The sequence below is a fragment of the Microtus pennsylvanicus genome, chromosome 5, assembly GCF_037038515.1.
Source record: "Microtus pennsylvanicus isolate mMicPen1 chromosome 5, mMicPen1.hap1, whole genome shotgun sequence".
NCBI lineage: Eukaryota > Metazoa > Chordata > Mammalia > Rodentia > Cricetidae > Microtus > Microtus pennsylvanicus.
Window position 1 is genome coordinate 122,785,825 of NC_134583.1, and position 14,619 is coordinate 122,800,443.

Below are 14,619 nucleotides of genomic sequence, written 5' to 3' on the forward strand. Positions count from 1 at the left end.
GAAAATGCCTCCATAAGATCTGGCTGTAGGCAAACCTGTAGGGTGTTTTCTCAATTAGTGATTGATGGGGGAGGCCCCAGTCTGTAGTTAGTTGGGTGATCCTAAGCTCTATAAGGAAGCAGGCTGAGCAAGCCAGAAAGAGAAAGCCAGTAGGCAGCACTCCTCCATGGCCTCTGCATCAATTCCCACTTTCAGATTCCTGCGCTGCTTGAGTTCTTGCTTTGGTTTCCTTCAGTGATGGACTATGATGTGGAAGTGTAAGGCAATTGAACCCGTTTCCTTCCAAGTAATTTTGCTCATGGTGTTTCCTCACAGCAACAGAAACTCTAACTAGGACACCCAAGCAAGGCCAAGTAGATGACAGGGCAGTCACAGCTTTTCCAGGTGGCCCAGAGGATCTGGTAGCTACCAAATATCAATTAAGTGGATGCTGGAACTGGTCTGTAGAAGACAAACATTTGTAAGCAGAATGATGGGGGTTGAGAATGCTGGGTGCCTGGCTTGTCCTCGGATGACCACAGTTAAGGTCACAAGCTCACTCTTGAGGGTAGAAGCTCTGTGCTGGCCTTGAGAGTCCCACTGAGTGTGAATCTCGGTTTAGCTCCTCTCCCGCTGCTGGTCCTCAGCTAAAGGGGGGACATGGAGAACCAGAACCCTGAGACCACATCTGGGCAGATAAAATTGCAAATCCAGAGTCGAATAATCCTGAACTTTGAAAGGGAATTTCCCAGGCCCTGGCACCCAAGCAACAAAGCCGGGAAGCCTGGAAACGCAGCAGGGTTACAATCACCTGGGCACAGGCTCTGCCAAAGGTGATAGCTGATAGCATGGGTGGGTGTGTTCCCCTTTCCACCCTTGAGTAGGATAAGAAGGCAAACAGGGTCAGAGAAGGGAGTAGAAGATACCCGTAGTAAGCCTACGTGGACTTTCAAAGTGTCTCTTGCGTAGAGGTCAGGGCCACAGTTTCCAGCGATCTGCAGTCATGGGATAGAAGTGGGTGGTGGAACCAAGAGAAGCAAGAGCTGATGAATATGCAAACTTTCTGGTTAGCAATTCTGTTTTCTAGTCGAAAAGAACCATGGACCAGGCAAAATATGCAAAGTCCTTACATGTATCTAGTGGACGGTAAATTCTGGTGCCTTCTCACCATGGCGTTCCCAATGCCAGGAGCTTTTCTGATGCTTGCCAAGCAACTAATGCATAGATAACTAGGAGCAGATTCTCAGCCCTCCTGGCACAGTGCACAGAAGAAGACACTTTCAAATGCAGCCCCCTCATGCTACCTCAAGCCCATTCCCTTGTCCTGCCTGATTCTAAGGGTTCCTCTATCGAGAAGACCCCTCTCTCCTTTCCCTTGATACACTGGTTGTATTCTGTGCCATCACCTACTGGCATGTATAGTTTGCTTTTGGGTTTGGACCCCTTTGTCTTAGAAATTGTGTGCTCAAGCTGGGTGTGGTGCCCCATGCCTGTAATATCAGCACTTAGGAGGTGGAAACGAGAGGATTGAAAGTTCAAGACCAGCCTCGGCTACATAAGAGAGTTCAAATCCAGCCTGGGATACATGAGACCCTGTCTCAAGCAAGCAAGCGAGCAGACAAACAAAAAGCACAATAGCAAAGAAACAACAGGAACCCGTGAGCTCCTGGGTGACAGTGAACTTGACTTAGGTGCCCTGCTTGGAGAAGAGAGAACATTGACTTTCTTTTAGGCCCAGGGAAGTCTCAGTCAACATTCAATCCACAGGCAGGTGGTTGCCTTGGTGCAGGGGTATGGGATGAAGAAGTAGAAAACTCCCAGCTGGGAAATTCATGTGGGAGCACACACAAAAGGAGAAGGAGGAACATTCGTTTAGATTAGATCAGGTCAGGGCCAGCTGCTCTCTGTGGGCTTCTCAGTCCTGACTCAGTGCAAAGCAAGGATTACATCAGACAAGCAAGGTTACTGTAGAGTAAGGGAAGGTGGGGACAGTGGTGGAGTGAATGTGTGGAGAGGAAGCATGAGGTGGGCTGTGGAAGGGCAAGATTGGGCCCCTAAGGGACAGCAGTGGCTGGATTCTGTTGTTTTTTTTTTTTTGTTTTGTTTTGTTTTTTGTTTTTTTTTTCTCTAAGGGAGGAAAGAGGAATACTGCTTCAGGACTCTAAGAACATCCAATACCTCCTTCTGGGTTATGTGGCCACTGTGGCAAACCAATGGCAGGAGGTCACTGGAGGTCCAGGGCCTGTGTTACCCAGTTGTCTGTGCCCATCCACATTGGAAAACCTCTACAAAGCACAGACTCTGCAAGCTGGAGAAAGTCCCTTAAGAACCGCAGGGGAGGAAGGAAGTGGCCTGGGCCTGGAAAGATAGGGGAGGTCAGGCCACCCTTGACCCTATCCTGAGACCGCAGTCCCCTGGTCTGAGCTGTGCAGGCTGTCAGCCCTTGACCACATGTCCTGCTCCCAAGGCACTAGCTGTCCCAGTCAACTGCCTCTGGCTCACAAACAGTCTGGCAGAAACCACTCCCCAGTCCCCACACCTACCTTGCTGCTCCCGCCACCACACCTCAGTTCTGTAGCAGACAGGGAAGAAGTGGGGAGAGAAGGATAGGAGAGAGAGAGGAGAGGGAGATTGTGGACGACTCTGTGCACCGTGTGGACAGACAAATGTCTCCTAACTCAGGGACAAGTTCACTGACTTCACCATAGGGCTTTTAGCCTGGACCTGAGAGCAGCTATGCAGGTCTTTTCTTCTGCTGGGCTCCGAACCACATTACCTATTCCTTCCCACACCTAACATCAGCGGCCACTTGGGATTTCACAGTACTCTGTCACCCAGAATGTCTTCTTGTTTCTCCCTCGCTAGTCTGGCCTGTGCCTTTCTCCCATAGTTGATGACATCCTGGGCTAAACCCATCAGCTGACATGGAGGGGCCTGTGGCAAGTTCCTGGGAGGCCCGTTCTTACCCCTGTGGCTGGGATCCCCAGACATCCCATGTTTAGTCACAGTGTCTGGTCTATATGCTCACGGGCTAGAAAGCCTCTTGCTTATTTTGTTACAGCAGTCTTAAGCTAGAATCCCAACTCTGGGTTGTAGAACATCAGCTTTGGCCATTCACCCCAAGAAAACAAACACAGTGGTGAAAACGATGAGAGGTTATTTTAATCCGAGGGGCCAGTTTAGAACAACAGAAATTGAGAATTTCAGCCCATCTTAGAGGTACTGGAGTTGGCATTAGCTAAAAATACAGGAAGGATTGAGATGGGGGAGGAAGAAGGAATATACTTACAAAGCCTTGATTAAACTATGGTTCAGTTTATCAGTATGTCAGTTCTAGTTCTGAAAGGTAGTCATGGATAAGTCCCTGTCCCCAGTTCCAAGAGGTGACTATTTCTGCTGGGGGAAGGGGGCAGTCTCTAAAGGCATCTCTGCTCTTCCTGAGATCCAAGATGGCTGTAGGTTTGGGAGAATGACTGGAGCCTTTGTAGGGATCTGGGGAAGGAAGCAGATGATAAAATACCTTTGTCTCTTACCCTTGCTTCAAAATTAAGTGTAGCTGGCTTTTAGGAAGGCTTCTTGAATGATTAACGGACCTCCTGCAGAGGACATCAGACACCTGATTCAAAGTGACTGGCATGGAGGGGGAGGAGAGATATTCAGAATGGAAAGCTCTTATACTATTTTTGTTTAAAAATACTATTTATTTATAGCCAGGCGATGGTGGTGCACGCCTTTAATCCTAGAACTCAGGAGGCAGAAGCAAGCAGACTTCTGTGAGTTCAAAGCCAGCCTGATCTACAGAAGGAGTTCCAGGACAGACTCCAAAGCTACACAGAGAAACCCTGTCTCAAAAAACAAAAACAAAAAATTATTTATTTATCTTTTATGTATGAGTGCTCCGCATGTATGCCTGCATGCCAGCAGAGAACATCAGCTCCCATTACAGATGGTTGTAAGCCACGGATCCTGGGAATTGAACTCAGGACATCTGGAAGAGCAACTAGTGTTTTTAACTGCTGAGCCATCTCTCCAGCCCCTTGTTTTTGTTTTAACTGTGTGGGCCAACATGAAGATCTGGAGCTCTTTAGTAGAAGTGGGTCTTTGGGCAGGGGCGCGGAGGTTGAGACAGTGCTTTCCTGGAGCTTTGAAGTCTGTCCTGGAACTTGCTCTGTAGACCAGGTCGGCCTCAAATTCACAGAGATCTGCCAGCCTCTGCCTCCCAAGTGCTGGGATTAAAGGCATGCACCACTATTGCCTGGTAATTTTTTAAATAAAGATTTACTTATTTTTACTTATTATGTATACAGTGTTATGCCTGCATGCCAGAAGAAGGCACCAGATCTCATTACAGATGGTTGTGAGACACCATGCGGTTGCTGGGGACTGAAGTCAGGACCTCTGGAAGAGCAGCCAGTGCTCTTAACTGCTGAGCCATCTCTCTGTCCTATAGAAGTTCTATGTACTTGTTAAGGACTGGCAAGATGATTCAAAGGGCAAAAACACTTGCTGCAAATCCAAATGACCTCAGTTGATCCCTAGGACTCACATGGTAGAAAAGAGAGAACCAATTTCCGAATGTTGTCCTCTGACACCCCCATCCCCACCACACACACACACAGCTGGATTCTGTGGCTTTTGAATCCTCATTCTCATCCCCACTTCCCTACAGAACACACACACACCCCTGAATGACTAAAGTTCATTTAAAGAACATATTAGCAATTCTATTCCAATGGCTGCACTCTTTCTGGACACAGCAGGGTACAAAACACTTACTCATCTTTCCTGGTCATCAGCTGTCTTTCCTAGCCTCGATCACTGGATAGGGAAAAGCTCCCAGTCCCAGGGGTCCATGTCTCATGTCTCTTCTCACCCAGAGAACTAGCTAGGACTGACCTGGGCCAGGAGCAGCGCTGGCTTCCATCCCTCCTACCCTACACTGCTCTCTACTCCGAGGCCCCGGGTAATGAGGGCAGTCTCTGCAGCTCTGACTTCTGACTCCAATGCTGTGAGGCCATGCTCCGTGTGGATGGGGAGATCAGTGAGGCTGCTTGCATAACAATGTGCACAGTGTGCTTGTTTGTATAGGCAAACTGATCATCTCAGCATTGCCATTGCTACACCAACAGTAGCTGGAAGGGCTTTCTGTGTTTGTTTATTAGGGAAATAATCTCTGTACCATAGAATTCACGTGTTTCAATAAAATAATTCAGTGATGTTTAGCTTATTCATAGATTAATTCCCACACCCTCAAAGAAACCCTGCTCCCCTTGGCCATTACCCTATAGCCAGTACCGTCTCTAACATCCTTCTAAGTTTCTGACAACTTCTAATCTACTTTCTGTCTCTACAAAGTGTCCTTTCTGAACATTTTCTATAAACACAGTCATGCACTAGGTGGTTCTTTGTACCTGACTTCTTTCCCTAATCATTTGGCTTTCAAATCTCATTTATGTTTTAGCATATGTTCCATTTTTTATGGCAAATAATACTTCATTTTTGTGAACATAGTATTTATGATTATCCTTTATTCAGTGGATTAAGACTTGTGTTGCTTCCATTTTGGATGCTATAAAATTCATCGACACGTGTGTGTGTGTGCATGCATGTGCACACACATGTGCGTGCATACACAGGTGTATATCTGTTTTCATTTCTGTTGAGTATATACCTATGAGTAAAATCTGCAGGATCATGAGTAATATTTTTATGGAACGAATAGAGTAGAAGATATTAGTGTGGTGGTTTGAATAAAAATGGCCCCCGTAGGCTCATAGGGAGTGGCTCTATTTGAAAGGTTTAGGGCATGTAGTCTTCTTGAAGTAGGTAATGGCCTTGTTGGAGGAAATCACTGGAAATGGGTTTTGGGGTTTCAAAAATCCAAACCAGACACAATGGTCTCTCTCTCTCTCTCTCTCTCTCTCTCTCTCTCTCTCTCTCTCTCTCTCTCTCCTTCCTGCCTGCGGACCCAGATGTACAACTCTCAGCTACTCTTCAGTATCGTGTTTGCCTGTGTGCTACCATACTTCCTGCCATGATGCCAATGGGCTAAACCTATGAACCATAAGCCAGTCCCAATGAAATGATCTCTTTTTTAAAATAAGACTTGCTGTGGTCATGGTGTCTCTTCACAGCAGTAGAACAGTGACTTAGACAGGTGGGAAGATGTGGAGTGTGTTTAGAAATCAGTAGACGTTACTGTGCCTCTACCCTGTGGCTAAGATCAAGTGCGGAGACTAGTGAGAAAGTTGGGTGTGAAGTCGATGCACGCCTCTCATCCTGACACTGGAGAGGCTGACTTGGGAAGGCTGTGCTTCAAAACTGGCCATCCTGGGCTCGGGTTAGATAATATCTTCTCAGGAATCAAAATAAAGCAACAGCAGAAGAGCTGGAATTGGTAACATGACTTAGATTATGCTAAGCAGAAAGGGGATTAGATCTAAAGAAGACATTCCAGGTAAAATCACAGACTAATCTGAAGACTTAAGTCAAGAGGTCTACATGTAAGTGCAATAGTAACAATTGCTGCTCACTGTGATTCTCGCTCTGTACTGATCTAGTAAATGATCAGAGAAAATTTGCAAAACAAAGTAACATTCCCATCACACAGATGATGAAATTGAACACACAGAGTAAATTGCCCAAGGGTAAGCTGGTATCTCAGCAAGTTCCAGAACTAGGAGCTCAGCCTGGTGATTCTTCTACCTTTTCCCTTTTATAAAACTGGGTTTAGCTATTGAGATCACACAAATACATAAGACTCTGTCCTGTTGGGTTAGAAAAATGGCTCAGCGATTTAAAGCAGTTTTTGCTCTTGCAAAGGACCAGAGTTTAGTTCCCAGCATCCACATGGTTGCTCACAACCATCTGTAACTCCAGTTTCAGGGGATCTGATGATCCTGACCTCCTCACCAAGCTCACATATTGTGCACATGCATATATGCAGGCAAAACACTCATACACATAAAATAAAATTAATACATCTAAAATTTTTAAAGATTGTATCCTGCTTGTGAATATCACTGTATGTCTTCTGGTGCTCTGTGCTAGACTGGAAGCTTCCAGAACTTTGGGGAATACATTTCTGGGCTAACTCGGCTCTACCAGTTCATATGCAGACATATGAATCTGTGTGTTTGTCTGAAGATGTCGTCAGAGTTCCTAGTACTGGTGTCGGTAGGCAGTCAAGAGCTGTTTGGGCCACCGGTATGCAACTTCTGCACAGCAGTAGCTAAGGGGAAAGGTAGGTTCCACCCACACCTTTGGCTCCTGGCCTGGAGCTGGAGACTAGGTTCCCCTTCCCACAGGCTGGGGTGGAATCCCAGGTGAAGGGCAGCACCTTGCTTTCCTGTTCTGTCTTGTGTGTCTGCTCCAGGGCTTGTGGTGTGTGTGGAGTCTCCTTCCACCTGGACCCGACCCTCACTGTTGGACTATGAGCTCCCCCTCTTCTAGAGAGGAATACCCATGTGCTCCTGAAGTCACAAGGTTGTGGGTGGAGGCCAGGAGGGAGGAAGAACAAGGGATGACACAAGAGGGACCAGCAGATTGTGCTTAACCAATGGCAGCAGTGAATTGAGGTGGTACCAAATTCTCTCTGACGAATGACAAAGCCAGAGTAAACAAAACACCATTAGCAAGCTTGTCATGACCAAGAGCAGGGGTGGGGGTCATTGGGATGTTGGCATCTAAGGCATCCCATCACTCTGGCTTAGCTGTCATCTGACTGTACCCTGGTTCCTGGCCTCTCCCACCCTCACCTCAGCCTGGGGTTACGCTTAGGCCAGCCAGCTCTGCTCACCTTACCCCTTATTGGCAGCAGATAAAAGGTCTGTGAGGAAATAGGACTGATCATTCAGTCAGCAGAGCCTTTAAATCTGCAGCTTTGGGAGCAGACACATACAGCAAGGGGGAACCCGGACAGCCATCCTGTGTAAAAGGCACAGGGAAGGTTTTGGGGCAACACCTAACTTCTTTTTCTGTGTTGTTACTTGGGAGTTGGCTGTACAGGGAACGACTGAGTACCGGCAGAAGCCTACCCTTTCCTGCTGTCCCAGACTCCACCATTTTCAGTCCGTGGAAGATTTCCTCAGCATCCAAGAGCCAGCATGCCAGGACACTTGCTGCAAGAAGAGGTAAGATTCCATGCTTGGATCCCCATGAGTGCGCGCAGGCCCAGACTGAGACAAATGTCTGGTGTGAAGGAATTGAAAACTCTTGGAGGGACTTGGCCCTCTGCTAAAGCTCTGCCATCTTCCACCATCTGAAGACGTGAACGAGGATCTGCCAACTTGATCCTCCATCTTTTTATTCTTTCTCCTTTTGCATGTTTGTTTGTGCTGTGCATGTGTGTGAATGCATGTCTACATGCTCATAGGCACATGTGGAGGGGGCACTATAACTGTAGGTATGTGTGTATGAGTGTAGAGACCCAAGGTTGATTTGGGGAGTTACTGTCGATCTTTTTTTTAAAATATTATTTATTTATTTATTATGTATACAGTATTCTGTCTACATGTATGTCTGCAGGCCAGAAGAGGGCACCAGACCTCATTACAGATGGTTGTGAGCCACCATGTGGTTGCTGGGAATTGAACTCAGGACCTTTGGAAGAGCAGGCAATGCTATTAACCACTGAGCCATCTCTCCAGCCCCCCACTGTCGATCTTTTTAAGATTTATTTGTTTTCATTTTTTATGTGTATCAGTGTTTTGCCTGCATATATGCATGAGCACTGTGGACATGCCTGGTACCCATCTAGGCAAGAAGAGGGCACGGGGAGGGGGGCTAGAACTGGAGTCATAGACGGTTATTAGCCTCCATGTGGGTGCGGAGAAGTGGACCTGAGGGCACTGCAGAGCAGAATGTGCTTTGACCTGCTCACCTCAATCTTTCTTCTGTCTTATCCACCGAGGCGAGTTTTCTCAGTCAGACCAGAGCTCTCTGTATGAGCTGTCTTGCTGGCCAGTGTTGCCATGCTTTGAAATTGCAAGCTGGTTGCCATGTCCAATGGCCTCCACCATGCGTTTCTTAAGTCAACAATAAAAATTGTATCAATTTTGTAGATCTAATTGGGGGAGGTTTCTGTTCTTCAACATATGGTGAGGGCTCCTGTCTAGCAACTGCAGAAGCCTGGGTTTGGCAGGATGGGAGTAAATAAAAAGAAAACGAGACCTGACAAGGCATCTGACACACATTTGCCGCAGCCTGGCTCGAGAAAGGCCATGCATTCTAGCCCTGTGTGCTTAGCCTATCAAGATGGTCACTCCCGAAGAGATTCTTTACTAGGAGACTTAGTTTATGTGTGTTCCTTAGGTGAGTCACAAGGAGCTCAAATGGATGCAGAATTTAAAAAAAGGGGGGGAGGAGTCAGGCCATGGTGGCATACATCCCAGCACTCAGGAGGCAAAGGTGATGATCTCTTAGTTCAAGGCAAGCCTGGCCTATGAAGTGAGTTCCTGGACATTCAGGACTACATAGAGAAACCCTGTCTCAGAAAAATAAAGAAAGAAAGAAGAAGAAAGAGGGAAAAATTTCATAAAATATACAGAATTTTACAAAGGCGCAAACAGTTGAGCCTACAAGGTAATTCGGAAGCCTGTTTGAACTCATCAGCTGAGTGGCAAAAAGACTTATCTTGAAGAATCAGTTCAACTTAGCAGCTTTGTATACATGTGCATGCATGTATGTCCATATGTGTATATGCGTGTGTCCTGTATGTGAGCATTGGCATACACATATCACTGTAGTGATAATTTTTTTGTAATCCAACAATAAAACTTGCCTGAAGATCAGAGTGCAGAGCTAAGTCACCAGATAGCCATAGAGACCAGCCAGTGGTGGCACACACCTTTAATCCCAGCACTTGGGAGGCAGAGTCAGACGAATCTCTGTGAGTTCAAAGCCACCCTGGGCTACACTAAACTGATCTAGTCTCAGAGAGAAACAAAGCCTGGCAGTGGTAGCGGGTGGCTCACACCTTTCATCCCAGTACTTGGGAGTCACACACCTTTCATCCCAGTACTTGGGAGGTGGAGACAGGAGTGATATGACTGGCCGAAGAGAAGAGAACATACGGCGGGTGGAGACAGGAGCTCAGATGCAGTCTGGGGATTCAGTCTGAGGATGCAGTCCGAGGGGTTTTGTAAAGATAGCAATTTGCCTGAGGATTCGTAGAGACAGGTTTGCTCCTTTGGTCTGAGCATTGGTAGAGAGGTAGGAGCTCTCTAGTGGCTGACCGCTCTGCCTCTCTGATCCTTCAGCTTCCGCCCCTGATAGCTGACCCTGAGTTGTTATTATTAGGAACAATTAGAATCCGTGCTGCACATCACAGAGCACTCATGGGGCGGTCCTTACCTCCTACCTTGTTTTGCATTGATTGAGATAGAGTCTGTTGTTTTTCTGCTTTGCACACCAGGCTAGCTGGCCTGCATGCTTCTGGGAATCTCCCGTCTCCCCTCTCCCCTTTCTGGAGGACTGCTGGGATTGCAGACACTCAGTTGCTGGCTTCTTATGTGGGTTCTGTGGATTAGAATGCGGGTCTTCATGCTTTTACAGTAGCAGGCATTTTCCCCACTGAGCCGTCTCTGCAGCCTTAGAAAGGATCTTTGAAAAGAGGTGAAAACACTTTGGTTAGATAACTTTTCAGAAACTTGTGAGCGCAGGCAGGTACCCTGGTTGACCTAATTTGAGTCTTTGTTTTCCCCAGGACTACACATGAATCCAGGTCCTGGTCTGTAATAAGCTACTTGTTCTGGTATTTGCAGGTTCCAGTGTCTGATATTTAGATATGTAAGAGAGTAGCTGGACGGTGGAAAATTCATTCCTTAGAAATAAGAGAGTCCTTCTTTTACTGTAAATCTTGGATCTCTCAGAGCTAAGACCTAAAGGAGGAGACACCTTGAAATTTGCTCTTGTCATACTTTTTGCAGTATCCTGTTGTAGGGAGAAGGCCCACTTGTTCATCCTGGCCACCCAGCTAGCTTAGCCCTGAAAGAACCACACAGAAATTGTATTAATCACTGCTTGGCCTATTATCACTAGCCTCTTATTGGCTAACTCTCATATCTTGATTTAGCCCATTTCTATTAATCTATGTATGGCCACGTGGCAGTGGCTTACCAGCAAAGATTCAGCGTGTCTGATTCTGGTGGCTCCATGGTGTTTCTCCCCTTCTCTGCCTCTCTTCCTCCCAGCATTCAGTTCTGTCTTCCCCGTCTACCTAAGTTCTGCCCTATCAATTAGGCCAAGGCAGTTTCTTTATTCATTAACCAATGAAAGCAACATATAGAGAGAAGGACCTCCTATACCAGAATCCTGTCATTGCAGCAGTATTTTCCCCAGGCCCAGTAGGCATGGCTGTGGTCTGTGTCCTCCCCCTCTGCCCATCCCCTGCATCTTCTGCCTACCGTAGAGTTAATTTTAGTTGCTGCACTTCGGTGCTCAAAGCATTCCAACCGGCCAGCCTGTGATTTAGTTCTGGGATCTCCTTGATACGCTTAGCCAGTGCTTCCTCCCTGCCTGAGTAATGGATATATCTTAGAGGTAACTGCACGCATGCAACACGGAGAACTTGTCTAGCACCCAGGACCAGTGAAGATGCTCAAAGCTGCAGTTCACATGCAGGCAGTGTGTTAGGCATCCCTCCTACCAAGGCCTCATTTCAACTGTATGATGTCAACTGTGATCTGAAAAGATTAAAAAGAAACTTCTAGAAGGAAATAATCCAAACGCTAAGGTTGGCTTGAACTCCTGATCCTCTTGGGTCAGCCTCCTGAATGCCGGGAGTAAACACACTGCCACCATGGCTGGACACTTGATTTCAGCTGTACACTATTCTTGTCAGCAGCCCCGCGAGTTGGAGATGCAGCTCCACGTTGCCACTCCTATGCAGGGGAACCAGAATGCTTGACTTTGTGGCATGAAAGAATTTCAGGATGAGTTGGTATGAAGCAGGGTTGGGGTTTATTTTGATTTTATTTTAATTTATTTTTGAGACAGGATCTCTCTGTGTTCAACTAGGAGAGCTTCCAACTCACACGGTTCCACCTCTGCCTCTCAAGAGCCAGCGTCAAGGGCGTGCGCTACCACACCTAGATGAGTTGGGGTTTATTAAGAAAAGGTTTTAATGCTGGATGTGACAGGACACATCTTTAATCCCAACACCTGGGGACATGGAAGCAGGCCGATCTCTGTGAGTTTGAGGCCAGCCTAGTCTACACAGTGAATTCTATAGTGAACCACATAGTGAGACTCTTTTAAAAAAATAAAGGGTTTTAATATGGATCTGGCTTGAGGGAGAGAGAGAGAAAGAGAGAGAGAAAGGAGATAAGAGTACATCTCTGACGTGAGTGAGGGCTTCGCTCACAGGAGGAATTCAAAGAATTTTTATGGAACTTTGGTTTTTCTTTTTCTAAATGAGACCACAGAGAACTTTCTGAGAAGCATTGGTCAGTTGCCCGTAGGTGAGATTAAAACAGCAACCAAAGCTGAGTCAAGGGGTTAAAGGAGCCCTGACTGTATTAGGTCACAAGGGAATTAAGACATGTTTTCACTGTAAATAAAGGGCACAGTCTTGGATGTGAGATTCTCAGAAATTTGTGGATTTGTAACTGGGCAGGAGTGAGCTATGACTGCATAAAGTTCTTGAGTTCTGTCTGACGTGGCTGACTGCTATTTCACCATTCTCCTTCGAAACATCTCTCTGAGGAAAATAATACCACTGCTGGGCATGCTGGCCCAGCCCCTGAGGGAGGGAGCAAGAGAGCTCAGGGCCACCTTTCAACAAGCAGTGGCTCTGAGGCCAGCCTGGGCTCCCTGAAACTCGATCTGAAAAAAGAAAAGAGAATAGAAAGAAAAGAAAAGAAAAAATGTGACAATGAAGAGGAGATTCTTCACAGGGAATTTTCTTAGTTGTCTAAAAATCTTTAACTCTTAGCAGACTGGAGATTTCCCCCAGACTCTTGGGCTTCGTTTCTTTCCCACATCTCTTAATTCTTCCAGTTTTGTGCTCTTGCCTCATCCTGAGTAGAGAGCTGCAATCTCTCGCTGCTCTCTTGTTGCCTCTGATTAGGCACTGGCAAGGTCTCAAGGACAGACAGGGGCTGACACCTCAACCCGCTGTTTCCAGTTTATTTTTGTTTTAAGATTTATTCGTTCATTTTGTACACAGTGTTCTATCTGCGTGTATGCCTGCACACCAGGAAAGGACACCAGATCTCATTAGAGATAACACTGTAAGCCACCATGTGGCTGCTGAAAATTGAAGTCAGGACTTCTGGAAGAGCAGCCAGTGCTCTGAACGTGTGAGCCATCTCTCCAGCCCCGTTTCCAGTTTCTTGTCCTTATTTACAAAAAGAAGAATCAACCAGGGAAATCCGTCACTGCAACTGTCCCTTTCCACGTGAGGTTCTTACTACAATGCTATTGGCTCCATCTGGACTCTCCTCGGCTCTCCAATCCTTATGATCTCTACCAAAAGAAATCAAATTGAAACAGGGAGAGCATAGAAGACTGGTAGAGTTTACTGCAGAGTAAAATGGTTCACTCTCAAGGATTGAGTGGCACGATCAAGGGACCTTTATACCAAGCTACATTTAGGTAGGCTTTATACTTTTTCAAAGGTCTCTGAAGAGGCAGTTTTTCTACAGATTTTTTTCTCTGATGCTGACTGACCCATTGGGATGGACTCTCACAGGAAGGGACTGTGTGATATGCTTTTGTTCTTTATAAGAAAGCCTCTGGGGGGCTGGAGAGATGGCTCAGTGGTTAAGAGCATTGCCTGCTCTTCCAAAGGTCCTGAGTTCAATTCCCAACAACCACATCCCAGCTCACAGTCATCTGTAATGAGGTCTGGTGCCCGCTTCTGGCCTGCAGAAACTGTATACGTAATAAATAAAATAAATAAATAAATAAATATTTTAAAAAAAGAAAAAAAAGAAAGCCTCTGACTAGATAATTATAACATTTATATTGCTGTCTATTACTGACCTTCTGAACAGTTCAGAAGGTCATGTCTCTACCCAGCACCAGAGGTACTAGACCCCATTCTCTAACCACTAGTGAATCCTGCAAGTTCAGTCCATGGTTTTGCTAGGTGCTGATTGTGAACTAGGGGTGGGAGCATGTCCATCTCCAGTGACCTCCAAGCCCACAAATATCTAACTAGCTACCTAAGACTCCCCATTCAGGATTTGATCTTCTAAAACCCTTTAGGAGATGGGAAGTGAGTGGATCTGACCAGTTCTAGCCGAAATAGATGGTAGAGTATTTGGGGTACTTTCTTTCAGGCCTCAGAGAATGATCAAAGGAACCCAGAGACATGAGTTAGACTGCCACAGTATCATATAAAGGTGTACTTACTGTAAGCAGAGGAGACAAAGGCTGGAGAGATGACTCAGTGGCCAAAAGCACTCACGATGCTATTGCAGAGGACCTGCGCTGGGCTTTGAGCACCCACATGGCAGCTCCTGAGTGTCTGTAGCTCTAGTTCCAGAGGATCTGGAACGTTCAGGCTTCTGCAGGCATTGTATGCATGTACATACATGCAGGCAAACACTCACACGCATAAAGTAAAACATAAAGTCCTTTTTGGAGGAGAGATAAATCACTATTTGGATTATAAATGGATATGTAACCCTTTCC

At 46.3% G+C, this 14,619-nt stretch overlaps 2 protein-coding genes across 2 annotated transcripts in view; one reads left to right on the forward strand and one right to left on the reverse strand.

Moving 5' to 3' along the window:
• Cwf19l1 (CWF19 like cell cycle control factor 1) overlaps positions 1 to 14,619 on the reverse strand; it is a 299,806-nt gene that overhangs the window by 77,865 nt on the left and 207,322 nt on the right. The window lies entirely within an intron of this gene.
• The window catches only part of LOC142851200 (acyl-CoA desaturase 3), a 31,932-nt gene continuing 25,300 nt past the window's right edge, over positions 7,988 to 14,619 (forward strand). The window contains exon 1 of the mRNA XM_075975094.1: positions 7,988 to 8,111. Coding sequence (XP_075831209.1) covers positions 8,085 to 8,111 — 27 coding nt within the window. The 5' untranslated portion in view covers positions 7,988 to 8,084. The remainder of the gene's footprint in view (positions 8,112 to 14,619) is intronic.